At 40.4% G+C, this 21794-nt stretch overlaps 1 protein-coding gene across 2 annotated transcripts in view; it reads right to left on the reverse strand.

The window, feature by feature from the left end:
- Positions 1–21794, reverse strand: part of Grm7 (glutamate receptor, metabotropic 7) — a 595106-nt gene that overhangs the window by 396749 nt on the left and 176563 nt on the right. For both annotated transcript variants that reach the window (XM_013010417.1, XM_013010416.1), the window contains exon 2: positions 2565–2781. In XM_013010417.1, coding sequence (XP_012865871.1) covers positions 2565–2781 — 217 coding nt within the window. The remainder of the gene's footprint in view (positions 1–2564; positions 2782–21794) is intronic.

A 21794-nucleotide genomic window follows, 5' to 3' on the forward strand; every position in this document is an offset into this window, starting at 1 on the left:
CACAGTTCCACTTCCAGATTTCTAGTGGTTAATTGGAGATCAGAGTCTCATGGACTTTCATGCTTGGGATGGCTTTGAACCATGATCCTCAGATCTCTGCCACCTGAGTAGCTAGGATAACAGGCATGAGCCACCAGTACCCAGACTCACCTTTTTTTGGTTTAAATTGAAGAAAGGACCCCATTAAAAACACATGTGAGTTTAAGTTAGTTATGTTTATGGTACAGTTGGAATACATTTTATTTTTTCCCTGAGTACTATGAGACTTAGAAAAAAAATGTTTTCAACTATTTTTCAAAAACCTTATTTTCAAGACATTTCCTGAAAACTCTGTTTTCTCACATTAAGAAGCACTAGCTGACTTTTAAGCTATCCTGTCTCCAAAGGGAAACATTCTAAAGTTGAAGGATTTCATTCAAATTGTCAATGACACAATCTTCAATATTGAGCTTGGCATTTAAACATATGATTGGATTGAATGAATACCGAGGGTGTTCTAAGCATCTTACAAAGACTGTACTTCTTTGTAAAGTCATTATGGAGCAAATTCTGATATTGTTTCTTACATTTCCACCAAATGATAAGAGCGGAAAAAACAACCTAACAATCCTTGCTTCTGACCTGTTCATAAAGCATAGTTTTATAAAGGCCCACAGCAAACATCTGTCTTAATCCTAAGAAAGGGAAAGCTATCCTCGTCTGAAAGACCAACATGGTCTTAATCTCACAGATACTATAAATGATGTACCAGAGCACTCAGTGTTCTTCTTTTATCCAATAGGAAAATCAGTATTAAAGTCCCTATCCCCTGACAGCAATTACATAATGCGAGATGTTATGTGATCTTTATTTTTGAACTTTATCTCAGTATGTTACCCATCTTTTCCCTCTAAATCTTTTGCCATCTTTCCATCCTAATATTTTAGATATTTCTCTCTGTCAGCCTCCAGCCTTATTTTGATCAAAGTAGAATTCAGAGGAAAAAAAGGAAGAAATAAAACACCCTCCATAATGATTAGCTATCTCTGTGGGGACTCATGAAGCCAATTGTTAATGAATCCTATAAATCAAAGCATGCCACAAGGCCAGAGTTAAGATAGGTTCCCCACCCCCTGTAATCGGAAAGTTTCTAACTAAATTATACTAGGCATTTCCCCCTCCTTAGGAACATGGCATCTGTAGATACTGTGGTGAACAATACAGGCATGGTCTTATCCTACAGTTCTGAGGATGAGGAAAGAAAAAACTAGGGAAGAAATTGCATGAAAATGTGATAAGATAGCTTAGCGAATACTCTAGGAGCACAAGCCAAGCCAGCACAACACAGGAAGGAAGTGTGCACATGTGTGCTTGAATCTAGACATTTTAGTAGGATTACAATGATCCACATTGTAAGAATATTGATAAGAATAAGAGCACTCAGTCAGAGGGAGAGAAGACAGAGGAATGATCCAGCCATCACTGACATTTGCAGTCATAGCTGTTAATCATGTACTGGGTTAAAAGCTATGAGTTTTCAAAGAAGCCTCGCTTCCACCTTTCAGGAGCCAGGTGCAGGTCTGTGAGACATTTGCAGAAACATGGAACATCTGAACATACACCTGTAGTCTGAGACTCAGATGCTCAAAGCCCTCACTTCAACATTCACGACACCATTCCACATGCAATGGACGGCTGCTTCTCTGTTTATAAGATCAGTCCATTGGGCCAGTCAATACAATAACACTATTGATGGATAAAATTCTAAAATCCTTGCCAATAAAATTGAGGCCTTATTTTAGCATAAGAATCATATAAGAAGTTCTACCTATCTATCTATCTATCTATCTATCTATCTATCTATCTATCTATCTATCTATCTATCTATCCATCTATCTATCTGTGTGTGTGTGTGTGTGTGATATAAGGAAAGCCCTAATATTTATTGTAAAGATCCCTAAACTGGAGAATTTTATCTCATTTTTCAAAATCTGCCCCATCAAAGACGTTTGGAAAAAAACACTAGAGCCCATTAATTTTCAGCTAGGGCCGAATAAACAAACGTAAAAGAATCCTCTGGAAGTGTGAATGTCTATCTGTTGAAATGCATTCTGCTCCCTGGATAATGTATGCTGTTTTGGCCAAGTCTTCCCAGGCATTGCTGTAACCCCTCTGGAAGTCAGAACGGTGTGTGTGGGGGGAGGGGGTCAGGGAATTCTCATCAGCCTCTCATTTTGGGGAGAGGCAGCCAGCATTCAAATGGCCCCCGATTGGTTAACAGAGGCAGACTGGAAGCCCCTCCAATTAATTATGAGGTATATGTAAGGTATTAATTTTAGTGCTTATTGTTTTCTTTTTGTCCTTCATCCTTCTAAGAGGTCGTTACTGACTTTAGTGTCAGGCCTTGGAAAATGTGTCCCAAACCAGCATACATTTCAGACAAAGGCTGTATACCGACTTCACAGGAAGCAGGGAAGGCCGGAGCAGGGCAGGGAGGGGAACCCCAGCCTTTCCTCCACGGTCTCCACAGGGCACAGGTTATCTGGAGAGCAGAGGTCAACTGGAGGATTGTAATCTCTTCCTACCTGCCTCTTTGGAAATCTGCGTGAAGGATTCCACACCTTTCTCTCCATAGCTTCCCTCAGACGCGAGCGTGGACACATAGTTCCAGCCCAGAGCCTTGACGATGTCTACCATGGCCTGGGCTTGGAAGGAATCCGGTGGGACCACACGGGAGAAGAAATCGTAGCGCCGGTCATCACTGAGCTCGGGGGCCGTGGACGCGTAACTAATCTGGGGAATCTGCAAAGACAAGAAAAGCATGATGTGAGATCACCCCACTGCTATGTGCAGACTCAGTCACCTGAGATTCCAGGCTGGAGCGTCCAAGGCGGGTTTTGTACATTCTGCCAAGTTAACCACCATCCCTTCTTCCCTATGACACAAAAGTGCTGCCTCCGTCTTGCCCTTTCGCTTTCTCCCCTTAGGAAGTGGCGGATGAAGTTAGCAATGGCAGAATCCAGGCCATGGTTGGCTGGTGACCTCTGCACCCTACCTAATACTGTACACCACACCATGTTTTCACTGTATGTCTACAAATACTGTCTGACCACCGTGCATCCAGAGACTGCTTTAGTTGGCACAGATTCTGAATACTCACAAATATCATAAGCCATTTTATACTGAGTGACCACTGTAAGAAAATATGGTGTCCAGGGGCGCTTCATGCTTCCCATAGAGGAGGCTTCCCTTCCTCTATGTCGTACTTATTTTTGACAGCAGGCAAAATTCAGCTAGCCAAGCGGTTGCGACCCACTGATTTTAATGAAGTCAAATTATAGATAGAGCTACAAAAAATACCTTGCAATATGTTTTCACATTCTCCTTGTCCAAGATTTAAAAAAAAACCACAGTAGTTTTATGTATCCCAAATATTATTGCTTTAGAAACATTGTATACTATTTATTGAATTCTTCACCATACAAGTCCTACTCTACATATTTTATTTGTAGCCCCTCATCTAATCACCAGCAAGTACCCTATATTAGACTACAGTAGACTAGGCTTTTTTTTTTCTAATTTAATGTTGTCTTAGCGGTGATGTACAGCGGGGCTGCCTTTCCCTGCACCAGGTAATAGCATAGTGTTATCCGGCCCCTCATTCCCGCCCATGGCCTTCCTCCCACCTCCACCCACAAGTCACAGAGCTCACTTTCATCAATGTCCAGTGCAGCCAGCCAATATGTTTTATTAGTTTGTTTAAAAAAAAAGAAACAAGGCGAAGCAGAATATGATTTTTGCTTCAGGTCATGAAGCTATAAAATTAAAAAAAAAGACTCAAATAGTAGGACAAAGGGTAAACTAATTCGTTGGAAATGAACTATACACCTTGGGGAGAAGGGTTGGGAGGGGAAAACTGGGATAAAACGAGGGAAGGGGTGACACTGTTCAAAAAGAAATGCACTCAATGCCTGACTGTGTATCACGTTTACCATAAACATTTTAAAAAGGGAAAGAAAACCTGAAAGCTCCTTGAGCAAGCATTTGAATTCTTAATTTAGCAATTTACTAAGTGGTTACAAAAGTATTCTAGTCATCAGCATAAAACAGAAAGGCAGGCAGAATTTGGAGTCTAGGCCCATCTCTGCCCACAGCATTGAATGCTACTTTGCTCCTCATCCCTCGGCTGCTATTCAAACACTTTTAACCCTTGAGAAAAAAAAAAAAAAAAACCTACCTACACACATCACCAAAATGAGTTACTGTGTGCGGCTGAGAGTTTGGAGGTTATAAGTATGAAGTAAAGAAAACATCCAATGAATCAAGGTTCCGATCAGAAAAACTGAGGGAGGGAAGGAGAGAGGGACAAAAAGGCTTTTCCTCACAAGAAATAAAGCAGAAAGAAGGGCGAACATGTCAATACATTTCCATCAATTTGCACTTGTGGAAATGTAAAAGCTTCATGCTGGCACACAAATGTGTTCTCTGTCTAGATGCTTCTCCATTTCTCAAAGAGCCTTAATAAACATGCAACCAGCCTGCTACTAGAATTCCCACTTACGAAGTAGCTGTAAAACATCAGAATCCTGGAAAGTCCCAATACAAATGCATTTCCTTAACTGTGCCCCAAATGTCACTAATAAATATCCTGGTGAAATAAGATGTTCTTCCTCTAACCACAGTCTCTGGGAAAATGATTGTATGTGATCCATTCCTCCCATGGTAAATAAGAAATATCTACTGGCTTACAATCACATATGTGTGTGTTCTCTATCCAGTACTATTAGTTTCCATATTTTACAGATAATGATGACAAGATGAAGATGAAACAGTAAATGGATTTCATCTCTGGAATGGAAATAGGGGGTTTTATATGGATATCATTTGTGGTAATGGAGATGAAGGACAAGGGAAATTGATGTAGCCTATGAAATAGGATGTTACATATTTATTTTACTATGATGCTCCTGAGTTACTTGTTATTCTCAGTCTACATAGATATAGTCAGAGAAGTTTTTTGTTTGTTTCTGGTAAATTAACTGTGCAATCTTATGCTTGTTTAAACCGTACGGCAGTGTATACAATTGACATTTTTCATATATGTATATGTTTTCTCCTTCTCCTTTCTCCTCTTGAATAGGCTTCCTTCTACTTGTCATTTTACAATCTAGAGTCAACATAAAATTAAACAAAACATGAAATTTTTTTCTTTCTGGTCCTAGGTTACTTTAATTAACATGATGATATCTATTCCCATCTGCTTTTCTGCAAATAAGGTAATTTTTTTCCTTTTTATGGCTGAAAAAATAACAACTCCATTGTGTGTATAGGCCATATCTCTTAAATCATTCTATTTCTACCCTTAGATTAGAAACTTTTACAATAGAGTTTCTGGAAATGGATTTTATATGATTTTAGTTTGTATCTTAGTTATCTCTTCTACACTATAGATTCATATTTAGTCTCTTCTGTCCCAGAGATCTTAGATATTGTGATTTTGATTCTTTTTTAAAAAAATTGCTATTTAAATGCAACAAGTCCTCAAACATGTCTTCAGTTCTGGATTTTCTATCTCCTATTTGCTGTATTCTATTAAAAATGCTTTTGGTTGAGTATGCTATATTTATCGAATTTTTAATTTCCATGACTTATATTTAGGTCTTTTCCTCCCATTTCTTTGCTAAATGTCTCATTCAATCTTGATTCAACTTATTTACTTCAGTCATAAGCTTACTTTAGTTTCTTTGTGGTCATGGGTCATTTAAAATCCTGTCCCTTTGAACTCTATGTCTGGCATTTCAACGATGTCATTATCTTTAAATTCAGCTACCAAAGTTATGAGTCATCTTGTTTTTCCAAATTTCTTGTGTTTCTGTGTAATTTGTGTGAGAGCAGGATTCATGTCTCTCCCAGATTCCTATCAATATCTTTTAGTGGCAGTTTTGCCTTGAGAGCTCAATCTCTAGTGTTGCGCAGTACAGGTATGGGGGAGGGGGGGTGGGGGAGAGAGGGGGAGAATGCCAAATAATACCAGACGTAGAAATATAATATAAATCAATTAAAGACACTTACTATGCCATCATTAAAAGTGGTAAAAATAGTAAACAATGAAATTAAGATTTCATGATAGTATAATGGGGGAGGATGATGGAAAGGGTAACAGTGATCAAGATTCATGGTACTCAGAATCTAATTTATGGGATTGTAGCCTCTTTGTACAGCTACTTAATAATAAATTTTTAAAAAGAACAACTTGAAATGAACGATCTTAAAAATAATAAAGAATAAAAGACAGGAGTACCCAGCAAAGAGACAAAAAAAAAAAAAGAAAAAGCAAGATTAAAGTTGAAAAAAAAATTGGTAAAGCGGACCAGAGCAAGAGACAAAAACACCCAATTTCAAGAGAAAAGGGAAAAAAATCAACATAGAATTAGGTAAAATAAGGAAAGAAAAAAATCAAAATATAAAGAAGTCAAAATAAAGTGATAACAGTAATACAAAATATAATAGGAAAAAAACACATAACAAAAACAACCACAAAAATGAAGGGTGAGGAATGGGAAAAGATGAATTTTAGGTCCTGTAGTCAGAACTATAACTGTGTCTGAAGTCTACTGTATGTGACTGCCGCAGAGGTTCGGGGAAGCAAACAGAGCACTGAGATTTGAACTTGAGGAAGAGAACCCCAGCCACCCAGAGCTCTGCCTGCTGCTCTCAGGACTTTGAGACTCCTCGCTATGGGGAAAGGGGAGGTGGGGATGTGAGGACTGGCCATGCGGAGGCTAGTTCCCGACCTCATAGGCCAGCCAGCCACACACAGCAGCCGAAAATCAGCTAACAACTCACTGGGCACAGGCTGGCCCCCTTCAGTCTCTGCTGCCCACAGGCAGTGAGCTCATTCCTCATCACAGTCAGACTTCCAAACACCCGGCCTCCTCAGCCACTGCTCACTGCTGCCTGATCTCAGCAGGCCCGTTGCTGACCCTCTCCTCTGTCTCTCTCTGTCTCTCTGTCTCTCTCTGTCTCTGTCTCTGTCTGTCTGTCTGTCTCTGTCTCTCATTCCTTCTGTCCCTATGGTAGCTCATTCACACACAGTAGACCCCTTCTCAAGTTAGCACCTGGATGTAGTACTCTGGAGATCAGGAGGGTAACACAGGGCCTTTCCCATGTTGGCCTGCTATGCAGAGGTGACAGGATCTGAGGCTGCTGAGGTCTGTGTGTCTGTCCAGTCACCAGGGCTGTAAGCATCTTGTCGCCTGGCTTGCAGTGTGGCTGCAGCTTTGGCTTTTCCTCCCCCAGATCCCAAATGACTACAAGTCATCATTAGCCGTCACCTACACCTTCTCTCTCCGCTTCTCTCCCACCTTCTCCCTCTGAACCCCTTCCCTCTTGCCAGTCTTCATGGGAAGTCAGGAACTGATCTTTTGATAAAAGCAACTGTTTCATCTCCTATAAAAGAGGCATTCCCTCTAAAGACTTCTGTCTCTGAAAAGAAGACACTTTCAATCTTTAATCGTACCACTAACACATCATCATCTGTATTGTTATTCTTTTTGCTACACGTCAATTTGTCTATCACGCAGAGTGATTTTGTTAATGATGAGTGTCAGCAGGATTTAAAACATCTACATTGTCGTTCTTTGGAATGACTTCAGCCTTTGTCTTAGAAAATTGACAATACATGTTATTTATGAAGAGATCCATATGTAACTATAAGAGAGCATATTGATTTAATGCCTGGATTTCAGTGATCATCCTTTTATATCTCTTTATTAACTTGGTGTATTTGGGAGCTCACATATATATTATTACCAAATGAAAAAATGCATCTTAGTTCCATTCCTCTCCCATCTCCTCTTCCCTCCCTCGTCACTTCCTCCCCTCTCTTTCTTAGCTCCATTTACACTCCTCTTGTAGAATAATATTCTGTAGTACGGACATTTCACCTGCCCCAAACCTATCGTTCTTAAATAAGTCAATTCCCTCCAAGTGTTCAGTCTCCTAGAAGTTAAAATCCTCACAGCCAATTCATAATCCATGAATCCTTTCTAAGAATTGTTCAGATGACTCCCCCAGCTCAAACTTCAAGCAATATCCTGGGTCTTCAATGGCATCATTCTCCACATGCAAATCAGCCCAGGTTGTTCTGTGAGGTAAAATAACAACAGGGTACTTTTGGTTCTCTTTTATGGTTAGCTTAATCACCACGGCACCACCCATTAAGTAATTAATCACAGCATACTGTCAGAAATGGCACCCCTTGCGATGTGCTCGATCCTTAAGCATCCTTCTGTATGCTTTCTATTCTTCTACTTTTCTGTCTTTCAAGTCATGGGCTAGCATTTTACTATTTTAGTCATTATAAGCTTAGAGTACTTAAAGACAATATTAGATTCCATATAAACTTTACAAGAACTTCTTTCAAATTCACAAGTTTCATTAAGATTTTGGTGAGGATTGCATTGCACATCAATTCAGTAACATCGATGCACTCATAACATTGTATCTTCTTCATGGGAAAGTAATGATTTTCATTTCTTTTCTCGTTCATATTTTTCTTTGTAAAAAGTTAATTGTCTCCATGTAGGCTTTCTACATTCCTTATTAATTTTCTTTCAAAATAATAATTATTTTTCTTATACTAGATGTGAGAACAAAATATTGTTTTGTGATCTATCTTGCTGATTCATAGGAATATTTTTAGTTTTGCATATCTATTTTGACTTGTACTCTTGTTAAAACTGTTATTATTTCCAATAGTTGAAAGCTTATTTTCTTGGGATTTTCAGGTGACCAAACCATATAACAACAACAACAATAATGTATTTAACTTTCTTTACTAATTACATGATCAAGAATTCCGGAGAAAGCACAGGTATAATGTGAAAATTCCCTTGCTGTTTAAAAATCAACTCCAATTTATCCTCTTACCTTGGAAAAATATGTAGACAGCTAAGCTTATCATTTTTTATTTTGTTTTGTTGATTAAAAACTTATAGCCAAAGCTCAGTATATTTCTATAGATTTAGAAATGGCCTTCTAGAATTGGAAGTTGGGGAAGTGATAGGTATGTGGGGGAGGGATAATGAGCATGGGTGAACTTGCATCAAGACACAAAATGGAAGTGTTAAATTGAAATACCCTTATATAACTACTTGAGAGAGAGGGAGAGAGGAAAGGAGAGGAGAGGAGGGGAGGGGAGAGGAGAAGAGAGGAGAGGAGGGGAGAGTAGAGGAGGGGAAGGGAGGGGAGAGGAGAGGAGAGGAGGGGAGAGTAGAGGAGAGGAGAGGAGGGAAGGGAGAGGAAAAGGGTTGAAATCGTGGCTTTAGTGATAGAATACCTGCTTAGCAAGTACAGTATATGTTCCTGTATTCAGTCCTGAACGTGTTATATGTGCATGGCAGATCCTGTCTATCTCTAAAGCCTTATTCCTAATCTGTGGGCTCAAATTCCCTTTAATAAGAACATCGTGTTGGCTAGAAAGCAGAACACTGACAGTGCCTTTTCCCTCATGTTTGTCCCTGCACGATGCACCACCGAGTTTTTTTTTTCCCTTTCCTTAATTGGAATACTTCACCACCTTTTGTTCTTCATTGTGTCCTATACACTTTCTGTCTTACAACTTTCCACCCTCTCTTATGAGAAAGATCAATACTTTAAGAGTTTATTTTCACCAATTAGGAAGAACCTTCTGACTACTCCATCATCACTAGCTCGCTTTTGTCTTTTGGATAATAGCAATGCCAGAAGGTGTGAGATGAGATTTTTTTTGAGGTTTCTATTTTCATTCTCTGCTAATTGGTGATGTTGGACACTCTTTTATACCTGCTGGTCACAGTATGTCTTTGGAGAAATACCTACACAGCTCCTCACCCCTTTTTGAGATTCTTTTTTTTTTTTTTTTCGGTCGTGGGGCTTGAACTCTGGGCCTGAGCTCTGTCCCTCAGCTCTTCAGCTCAAGGAGCGCTCTACCACTTGAGCCACAGCGCCACTTCCCCTCATCCCATTTTGAAACATAGGACTTGGTCTTATAGACATGGGAATTCTTCATACTTACTGGAGTATGAACTTCCTATCAGATATGTGGCTTGCATAGCTTCTCCTAGTCCATAGGTTGCCTCATTTACTTTGTAAAGTGCTTTCTTTGCATTGAAGAAGCTTTTTTTAAAAAAAGTTTTCTGTCACCACCTTTATATATTTGTGTTTTTTGTAGTTAGGACTTTTGATGTGGCATCCAAAAACATCATTGTGAAGGCCTGCGTCAAGAAGCTTCTAATCTCCAAATCACTGCTAACGCCTATCTGTGAAAGGATCTTTGCAACTTCACGGATGTCAAGGAGAGCACATCGGGTATAGAATTTCAGTTTTAGGAGCCAATACGTGAATTCATTGGGAGGAGTTGATGATACATGCAATAATCTATAGATTCAGAGTGAATACCTCTGCATGATTTATACTTTCATATCTATAATGTATTTTCTTACATCCTAGCCTCCCTCCTCCTCTTCTACAGAAAAATATCAAGATTTTTCTCTGGGGATATAGCTTTTATTCAGTACTGTCTCGCACATTACAGGTTGAAATTTGTTTCTATAACACTAAATACATTTAAGGACTAATTAAATTAATTTGTTATTTTATATCGATCCTTAGAGGGTGATTTACAACCTGAGAAAGCTGTGTCTTGTTGCTTTCTTCTGGAGAGTGTACATAGTTCCAATACCACTGTAGCGACAATCCTTCCTAGTGCTCTGTATGTCTGCAATGCATTATGTAACAGAGGGGAGAAGATGTTTAAATTTCTGGGGCTTTTGCCCTTCTCTTCACTTTTTCAAATCAGTGCTTTGTATAATTTAAGCAGTTTAAAAATGTCTTGTGTGCCAGGAGCCCATGACTCATACCTGTAATCCTAGTTACTCAGGAGGCTGAGATCTGAGTATCATGGTTTGAGGCCTGCCCAGGCAGAAAGTCCATGAGAGGCTTATTTTTGTTTAACCAAGAGAACTGTGAGAAGTGGCACTGTGTTCCTAAGTAGCAGAGAGTTAGCCTTGAGCATAAAAGCTCAGAGACAGCACTCAGACCCTGAGTTCAAGTCCTATGACAAAAATAAATAAATAAATAATACGTAAAACTGTCATGTGAACCAAGTACCAAAAAGGACTCAAGGTGAAATGTTGAGATATAAACAAATCACATCATATACAACTTTATATAGCTATCCTTTTGAGACATCAATATTTACATCTTACCACCAACTCAACTAATAAGGATGCTCGAATTGTTTTGCAAGACTTAAAGAACAAAGAAAAGTTAAATTACACCAAGTCACCAGCCTAATTTCACCACTAGTCCCTCTCCTGAATTTTCCAATTTTGGAATAGAAATCAGTGACTTTGTATACAGAGCCAACTGATGACTTTTTCTGGGATATGGACGTTTTCTTGGGTCACAAAAGCTTCCTGAGTCTAACAAAACAAATATCTGTACGGTTATATAGTTTCGAGTCTCTGTGTATCTAGAGAATACTTCAACTCATGGAGGACAAGGACGTTGATTATAATGATTGAATCACTGCATAGACCCACAAGAGTATCAGCATTTGCTGAGTGAATGAGCAAGCCAGTAAATGATGAGTGGGGTGAACCAAAGAGTCCATTGTTGGCCCTTGTTTTCATGTTTCTGGGGACAGAGTGACTCAGAGTTCTTGGTAGTTACTATAGCCTGGAAAAGTCTGGGATAGATGTTACTACACACCGGAAAAGCATATTTTTGTAACTCCCCCCTCCACTTGGTAGGCTTTTCCTGGGATTTATTTCTCTTTATCCAGATCCAGACAAGAAATGACAGCATTTGGATAGAAGTACTAAGTCAAGAGACCAAGGAAAAAGGACCATGGACCAAGGGACCAAGGAAACAAGAAGCCTCTTGCTCTATTTCTTCTCTTAGAAGCAGCATCTATATCACCTCAGATTCAATCCAACTCCATCTTATCTATTTTCCTCTGGGATTTGTCATTCTGCAAGGGTGGTCCTGCCCTAATATCTTCTTAGCAACCAGGCCGTCAGTCACAAGTCAAAGTAGTAGAGCTTGGTTCCTGAACCATCAATTCCACTTCATTTATTTACCTTATGTTAACATTGCCACACTCAAGTCAAACCAGAAAAGAACAAGTCAAAGAAGGAAACATTCAAATGCAAGGTAGTTATGTCCTGTCTAGCATACACAAAAGCCATATCACATCAGTGGGTGATGTACTGCCATGCTCAAAGTGTTGAGACATCAAGCCTACCACAGATAATCGTATCCCACAATTACCACATTGTCAGCTGCTAAAAGGCAAAAGGATTCCTAGGGTGGGATACATAACCCTTCCAGGTAGCAGCTCATTGTCAGCATCTGTTAAAATAACTGAAGACTCCTGTTCAGATGTGCCTCTCACTGCATGAACACCAATGTCATGGAAATCCACTGAAATTGGTACCGAGGCTCCAACACAAACCTAATTCTAACCAAAACGTATTACAGTCTGTTCTTCACATCAAATTCTTCTTCTTTTGTATTCTATTTAAGTTACGGAACGAACAGTTCTATCGATGCCCTCCCTGCAGGGGGAAAGAAAGAAGGAAGATATGAATTTCTGTTCATGTGTGTTGTCTTCGTTCTCTTTATAAGATACTGTTCCTCTTTGTGCAGTCATGCTTGCTTGTGTGACGGGGCCAGTCATCTGGGAAATCATCTTCCTTTAGGAAAGGTGAAAAGCCTGTTGTCTGGGGAAGAATCGGCCCAGCCTGGAAAGGCAATACAAAGTGTCTGCACACCTGTTCCAGAGGGCAGTTTCTACAAAAGTTGTAAAAGGCAATTTTTAGAAGTATCATGTGCAATTAAGATAATGCTTCAGTGTACCTGTAGAGATATTAATGAACTCCCAGTAGGCCATTATTAAGTTCACAGTTAGCAGTAATTTCACTCTTAGTTCTTATTAAGCTTTATTGATATGAATCCCCCAAAAAGGGAAAAGGGTTGAATAACCCTTTCAGGAGTATTCTTTCAAGCATCCCTTCCATTTATAATTATGTCTTCTATAGATATCATCTCCGTGCAGACTAAGATAGTTAGGTAGAAATTCTGATTCCCAAGTACGGAAGGTTGACTAACACTTTTTAATTAGTTTTAAACCTGTACTTTCATAATCACAGTGGTGATTATGGCCAACCCTGGCCTCTCATTTCCTATCCTATTGCATTTCTTTAATCTCCCAACACCGATTGTTTCCAATTATTCTGTGGTGCTAGGGAATGAGTTTCTTAAATTCCAAGTGCTTGTATAGGGGGGAGATAAATTGTATTTGTCACAGCACATGTTTAAATGAGAGTACCTGGCCTCTGATGGCTCATATCTATAACTCTGTAACTCTAGCTATTCAGGAGGTTGAGATCTGATGATCACAATTCAAAGCCAGCCTGGAGCCGGAAAGTCCATGAGACTCTTTTCTCCAATTAACCACCAACAAGCCAGAAGTGGTGCTTTGGCTCAAGTGGTAGAACACTAACCTTATTCTCTAACAACAACAACAACAGCAACACTAAAAGCTCAGTAAAATGTCCAGCACCTGAGTTCAAGCCCTAATACGTTCCCTCCCTACATGGTAGAAGGGTAGGAGGTTTCATACCCACAGTTATAGTTTTTACTTGAGTGGAGGGAAGGGAAGAAAGAAAGGAAGTGATGTGTATGGGCACAAAGTTATTTCCTAATGCTATATATTGCCTCTGCCCTCTAACTTAATATTAATCCCAGAGATAGTCATATATGAAGAATCTAGATGACATAAAGATTTTACAGAACTTCTTTCATCTTTACTAGATAAGATCCTAGATTCTTTTTCTGGCCCTTATGCCAGAGGTCTTGCATGTAAAGTCTGGTTCACTAAATTTTAAGGGCTGACTTGTATTTTGTAGGTGATAAAATGTTGTCTCTGGATGGTAGGGTTTGTCAGCCTCAGAACTACTGGTATTTGGAGCTGGATAAGGCCTAGGGGTAGGGAAAAGGGGTTCATCTGTGCACTGGAATACATTTAGCAATGCAATGGCCAACATCCACCATGTCTTACAGTTGTCACATTGAAGATGCCTACATACAATGCAAGCAACCTCTTGTGGTTGGAACTAGGGAGAAGAACAATGGATGAAAACTACCAAAGATGAAGACCACTGAATCAGGAACCTATAAAACAATGGCGATCATGACCATGATGTCATGGTCACACAATGAAAATAAAAGAAGGATCTACTTATCTTGTTGTTTATACGCAGGTACTGGGACTTGAACTCAAGACCTCTTGCTCTTGCTTGACTTTTCATTCAAGCAAGGGTGGTGCTCTACCACTTGAGCCACAACTTTTGGCTGGTTAACTGGTGATGCAAATCTCATGGACTTTTCTGCTGGTGCTTGGCTTTGATCTTCAGGTCTCTGACTCCTGGGTAGCTACATTACAGGTGTGAGCCACCAGCACCCAGCTAGTGGGTCTTTAATTCTGAATTTTCCACATTTGCTTTCTACTTGCCAATGTTTCCCATGACCAAAGTTCCTTATGTCTCTTATCATTGACCCCACAGGAAAAGGGAAAATGATCACATGCTGAAATGCTTAATTCTTTATGGGGACACTGACAGAAATACCTTACATTAAAGAAACATTCCCCCCCACCAAGGAATAAAATTTAATCCACATAATTTTCTCTCTGAAGGGCCTGTGCTGTTTCTCTAAGTACATTCTAGTAAAAAAAATTCTTGATTATTCAGGATGGTTGAAAATAGAGAGTTCTCATTAACTGAGTATTCTCTTCAAGTTCCATTGCACATGGTATGTGAATTCCAGTTTTTGAAAAGGAAGTGATGAAGCAAACTTATAGGAAAGCTACCCAAACGCAGGCAATCTCCACATAATATTTTGGAAGCACCTTTGGAGGTGAGGAAGACCCGTGGGCCTCTACAGTTTCACCCTAGAAGGTGATAAATGCAGGTGGTCCAGAAGCTGATGTGAAATCTCTGTGGTTCTTTCCATTACCCGAAAGAGGTTTACTGGACAAAACTTCCTTATTGACCCTTTCTTCTCTTATGAAAAGAAGGAAAATGATGCTTGGTTAACTTTTTACCTCTTATATGCCTCATATGGTAAACTGTCTAATTTTTAATACAGAAGCAAATGATTTTGTCCTAAAGAAAGATTTCCTTATGGTAATAGTTGTCAATCATTTAACCCAGATAAATAGCATCGGTATCTGTTGGTGGGGATGTGAATGTAGCTAATTGTATTTGATCAACAAATTCCATGAACTTCAGACACAAATGAGTGGTGTCTATACATGTTTAGTAATCCTCAAGAGTTATTTAAAAGATGCATAACTGTCTGTACACTATTCTATTTGAGGTTAGGATATAGAGCCATTACAAATGATACTTATCCATAAACCTTTCTTCCTCTAGAATATTTAATCTAGAGCTGTCCTTCAGAAAACCCTTTGGTGTGGGGCATTGCTCCTAAGTAAAATACTAAAAGAATATTCAACACTAGGAATTTGACTAAGGGCTATTATTGAAGTTAATCCTGAGAGAGGAGGTTAGCTTCCTATAGCCAAGAACCAAAGAGAAGTTCCATTCCAGGGACACAAAATGCAGAAAGTGAACACATTCAGAAATGGGCTTACTTTGAAGAAATCTGAGAACCGTGTATGACAGGAATCAATAATTACACTTGATTTGCATCTTAAGAAGCAGAAGAAGCAAGATGATAAACAGAATGAAAACCTCTCTCCACTTGTTGGTTTCTTTTCCTGCTAAAATCATAACTCTTCCAGATTCATAAAATCAACAAGAACTTTCTCACCGTCATTATTACACTCTAGACAAGAATACTTAAGAGATGCATTCCAAATGCCTCCAATGCAAGGATACCCTAAGAAGGCTTTTGTCAGCCACCAGGCTCTAGGGAGCAGGATTCAATTAGAGAAGGTGCCAATGATTGTTCAACAAGATCTGTCCCAGGAAGGGTTCTCATCGCTCTGTTTCATGTGTAAAGTTGGCCATTCCTTGCTATAGAGAGATTAAGAAACTCAATCACTTTGGTAATGAGAATCTCTCCTGCCTGCTGATTTTGAGTATTTGGTGGAAGAGGCAAAGCTGAGCATCTGTCTTGATATCTTCTCCCTCTTTCTTTCTTAGCTCCTTCATGGATGAGTAAGAGTAGAAAAAGAAAAACAGAAGAAAAACAAATGACAAAAATTCTGGAAAAGAAAAGGCTTAACCAAGGGTCTGAGAACTGATGACACATACCTGTCATCCTAGCTACTCAGGAGAGCTAAGGATTGGGGTTCAAGTCTAGCCCAGGCAGAAAGTCTGTGAGTCTCTTATCTCCAACTAAAGAGCAAAAAGTCAGAAGTGGAGGAGCACCAGCTTGAGTGACACCACCAAGGGAGAGAGCGCACTGACCCCAAGTTCAAGCCCTAGAACCAGTTAAAAAAGAAAATAAAAAGATTAAGGAAAAAGACTTGGCTACAGGTCTATCATACAGGACCATCCATCCAGCACTAATAGATTGTGTGTGTTTCTGTGTGTCCATGTGAAATTTCCAAGCTCTTTTTTCAAGCTGGAGGAGGCTGGGTTGCCTTCATTGAGTAACTTTGGAAATGTCGATTTGTTCTGGAATTGGATATTTCCAATATCCCTTTCCTGATTCCAGCATTTTCTGAGATAGCTACCCTAGCTCCCGCCACCATCTCATCTTCCAATTACCATGATTGCATCTTTTTTTACATGTAATTGCATTTCAGGTTGACTGCTCCCTGTGGAGATCGAGGGAGCGAGAGAATGTCACCCACGGCAGCATTGCTGGCTGGGTTTTAACAAGTTTGCTTTGGGGAAGATTTTGAAAAAGAGCTGTTAATCTCCTCCACTATTCGTGGGGTGTTATTACAGACAAGTCTCGGCATTTTGTCTTCTTTCTCTTCCTATCCTTAGACCTCAGATCATGAGGAACATTGAGGGCAGTCAGAATGAAGTATCTTGGGAAGTCAACAGGGTCTGGGGGAGGCAGGGTCAGATCCCTACTTGTGTAGAAGAAATAATAGCAGGGAGGGAAAGCAATTCACCAAAATTGCATTGCCATAGTTGCCAACTTCCATCTCTCTCCTCCCCCTCTCCTCCCTCTCTTTAGTAGTCCAGTTGTTGAATTCAGGGCCTGGTGATTGCCAGGTAGAAAATCCAAACACTTGAGCTATGTCTCCAGCCCTTTTTGATCTTGTTATTTATATATAGTTTTGTGTGTGCGCCAGTTCTGGGGCCTGAACGTAGAGCCTAGGCTATCTCTGACCTTCTATTGTGCTTTACTATCTGAACCACAGTTCCACTTCTGACTAACTGATTTTGGTAGTTTAGTAGAGATAAGAGTTTTAGAGATTTTCCTGCCTGGGCTGGCTTTGAACTGCAGTCTTCAGATCTCAGCCCTCAGTAGCTTGAATTACAGGCATGAGCCACTGGCGCCCAGTGATCTTGGAACTTTTGAGAGCAGGTCTCACTCACTTTTTGCCCAAATGAACCTGGCCAATGATCCTCCTATTTACACTTTCTAAGTTGGATGAGATGGTTAGTGCGTATCACCACATCCATGGTCTTATGTTCAGATGAAGGTCTCAGAAACTCTCAGCCCAGGCTAGCCTCAAACCGTGATCCTTTGGATCTCAGATTCCCAACTAGCTAGGATTACAGGTGTAAGCCACTGGCACCTGGCTTATTCAAATAAATGTTATTTGTACTTGTCTCCAAACACCCAAATGGTGTTTGGAGTAGTTAGCCCCTAAATTAGTGTACTAGACTGCAAACTTTCAGAATGGCTTCCTTTGTGATACTAATCAATCAAAGATAAAGTAGTTTGGTTGTGCCAGGGGCTCATCCCTGCAATCCTAGCTATTCAGGAGACTGAGATCTGAGGAAAGAGGTTCAAATCCAGCCCAGTAACCTTCAGAAAGTGGGATGTGGGTTCTTACATTCAAGTGGTAGTATGTCAGACTTGAGTAAAAAGCCAAGGGAGATGATAAGGCCCTGGGTTTAAGCCCCAGGACCAGCACCCACATAAAAATAAAAATAAATGCTCTAGCTTGGTTGCACAAGGGAGAAATTCAAAATGACAGTTGCTTACAGCTATGTTTCCTTCTCATATAAAATGAATAGGTGACCGGCTGTGATGGCAGCTTAGTCTCTGGGAACCCATGCTCTTGGCATTTCTGCCCCACCATCCTGGCATGCTAATTAGAGCTGTCTGTGATATCACAGACAGCCACCAATTTCTGCGGAAGCATCAGCTGTTATGGGTCCATTCCAGGCCATGAGAAAAATGATAAGGACAAGACACAGGAGTGTTTCCAGCAGGAGAACTGTGTTCCACCTAGCACACCATTTCTCTCTCGACACAACACAGGCCATTATGGAAAATTAGTTTATGGTGCATCCCTACGTGCAAGAAAAGACTTGTGAAAAATCGCATCATTCCTCACGTACACCGTCACTCCCCGCAGAATCCAGGGCTGCCCGTTAGGAAGGAGAAGCGATAGAGAGAGCAGCCATCCCGGGGCATCATCGTGAAGGGTGCACAAGGGGTGGGCAGGTGCAGTTCAAGGGCAGGCAACTTGCAAGGAGATGAAGTCTGGAATGTCGGTGATCATCGCAGAGATTTCAAGTCATGGTGCGGATGGCGCAGAAGTCAGGGTCAGCAGCAGTGATTCCCTGGGAGGGTGTTCATTGCATTTGGACCACAGCGTCAGTGAGGCGGAGGGTCATACCTCCCTTAGGGTCACCTTGTCATCATCCAAGCAGTGCCTGGCCCCCATGGATCTGCCCAGCATGCCTTCTAACGGCGGAGTCCTCCTAACCCCAGTGCTCTTTGCTATGAACATCATGAAGGCTCATTAAGAGTGCTCCGTTTTGTCGTACCATCGACTATTCCTTAATATTTCAAGTTTAAGATTCATCCATCTGTGGATGGATGCAATCCCAGCATTCAGGAGGCTGTATACATACATGTTACTGATGCATGCATGTGGATACACACACAAAGATGTATATATACAGATCTGGAGAGTTATTTAGGAAGCCAGTCAAGGAAAAAAGAGAGTAAGATCCCATTTCAACCAATACAAATCTGGGCATAATGGTATATGCCTGTCCCAGCTCTCCAGGTATGGGAACTGTAAGGCAAGGCAAGACCATCTCAAAAGTAACCAAAGAACACTGGCCAGGGGCCATGACTCGGGTGCCTAAGATGATCAGTGCAAGGCAACTAGTTAGCCAAGGTGTCATCTCAACAAGTAAGTTGGGTGTGGTACTAGGCACCTATAATTCCAGCTGTACCAGAGGCCACAGGTAGAAGGATCACAGTCCATGCTCGCCTTATAGGAAAAATAACTAAAAGAGAACGGGCTTGAGTGTGTGGCTCAAGTAGTACAGTGCCCCTCTAGCAAGAGAAAGAACTCAAGTTCAAATCCCAGAACTGCCAAACAAAACAAAACAAAGCAAAACCAAACAATCAAAGGAATGAAAGATAATAACCTTCTCAGTGAAGATAGCAAATAAAATAATGATGGCATATTTCATTTCTAATAATGAATAGATGCACTCTGCAAAGCAATTATATTTTAAATGGATCCTAGGAGATCAGGACATTATCTTTAAAAAGTAATTGGAAGAACTGCTGTGCTAGTGAAGAATGACTTGTAATTTTTCACCAATAGTTCTCATTTTGTGACTACTAGATTTTTTCTAAAGCAAAGGGCCCCATGCATACAGTTGAATTATAAGTTATCTTTGACATTTGTCTTCATAAAATCACATGGTGTGGGCTTTCTATTTGAAAGAATCCTTTCTCCCTAAGCTGACACGGGCATGAGTCTGAGCAAAGGGTTCATTTTTCATTCTGATCTTAATTTATCAGCATGATGAAATCAAAGAGCATAGTAAGAAGATTATGTATATTTTTAATAGTCTGATGGAGAATTCACCTAAAAGTTCTCATATTGGAATATTATTCATTCTGCCTAGGCAAACACGATTAGAAGTGAAAAAAAATCAGAAGTCTTTTAGATTTGCAAGAACGTTTTCACACAGTTTATTTCTGGTTTTGGAGTACAATAAACATGATTATGCAATTCATTTTACTAATGGTAAATATTTCATTTAAAGAATATACCTTGTTTCTGACTGTTGGCAGTTTGTACCTATGATCCTAGCTAATCAAAAGGCTGAGATCTTGAGGATCATGGTTGCAAGCCAGCTGGGGAAGGAACGTCCTTGAGACTCTTACATTCAATAACCAACAGGAATCCAAAAGTGGAGGTGTTGTTCAAGTAGTAGGGTGCCAGCCAAAAAAGCTAAGCAAAAGTGCAAGGCTCTGAGTTCAAGTCCAGTCTGTCTCTGTCTGCCTCTGTCTCTGTCTCTGTCTCTCTCTCTCTCTCTCTCTCACACACACACACACACACAAAAATATACCTTCTCAGTTTCTTTAAAGAAAAACCTATAATCCTTTATTACTTCCTAAAGAGTATTGTACCTGGAAGATTTTGTTTTTGTTGTTCAAGAATGCTAGCATGGGCACAGGAAGAAGACTTGAATTCAACAGCGATTTGCGGTAGGGAAATGGGTGCTGAGGTATTCCTTCTCATTTTATGATGCTATCCGCAGTGCACAGGTCAGCCTCGTGCACACAGCCAGCCCTGTATTAGGACTCAATGATGCCAATTACTTTCCCCCGACAGGTGCTGAGTCCATCCACAGGGAGCAGACCAATCCATCCTGCGCACCATCTGTTCCCTGCGTCCTTCATAAGAGCCACGCTGTGGGGACACAGAGCAATCTGACCTCCCCTCCACAAGCACTTAGGGGACAGAGACTTTGGAAAATATATAGTCCATGTTAACTGCCGTCTGCACCCCAAAAAGAACATTTTGCCGAGTATCTCTTCCTACTTTCCCAGAGGGCTGGATCATTTCGCCTGTGACCTCACCAGTTCGGCACTGTTTCCCCAGCACGGAGATTTGAACTCAGGGTGCCCTCTAGGAAGGCACTCTCATGTGTGATCCATGTGTGATTGGGGAATGGGGGCTCATGCTTTGTCCAGGCAGGCCTATAAAGAGATTTCATCTCTGTTTTTCATATAGCTCAGTAAGCAGGTGCCCACTTGGAGATATAGCTTATTGTTTAAGATGGAAACTTGTTACCTTTTTTCTCCTAGGTTGGTCCTGATCTGTGATACCCTGATCTTGCTGCCCTCCTACTCCCTAATGGGATGCCAGACATTTTCCACCACGCCTGGTGTAGCGGGTGATTGTCTTACCTTAAGGTCAGCATTGGGGCAATTTGGGGTAAGTTTATAGGGAGTCATCCAGTCTTGTGGTCTGACAATACCTATCTTTTACATTACTTTTCTGAAATAGAATATTTAGGTAAATGAGGTGCATCAAATCTGCTCAAATATCTGCGGATGCATCCTGCTCCTAACAGCTGAGCGAGATGATGTCCAAATGCATTTCCAAACAGTATCTGAGCCATACAAGAAGGAAAATGGAGGAGAATCACACTAGTAGTTAAGCAGAAATGTAACAATAGAAAATGTGGCAATTAAAAGATGAGAAAGACAAAATAAATAAAAATCATAGGCTAGAAGAGAGATTGGAGAAGGAGAGAGAATGGGGATTCTGACAACACTGCCATTTACTTTGACATGCTTCACTTTTTGTCATTCAAGGATACTTGAAAGTTTCCTGAGCTTCAACC

Source organism: Dipodomys ordii, unplaced genomic scaffold (genome assembly GCF_000151885.1).
Source record: "Dipodomys ordii isolate 6190 unplaced genomic scaffold, Dord_2.0 Scaffold12, whole genome shotgun sequence".
NCBI classification, from domain to species: Eukaryota; Metazoa; Chordata; class Mammalia; order Rodentia; family Heteromyidae; genus Dipodomys; species Dipodomys ordii.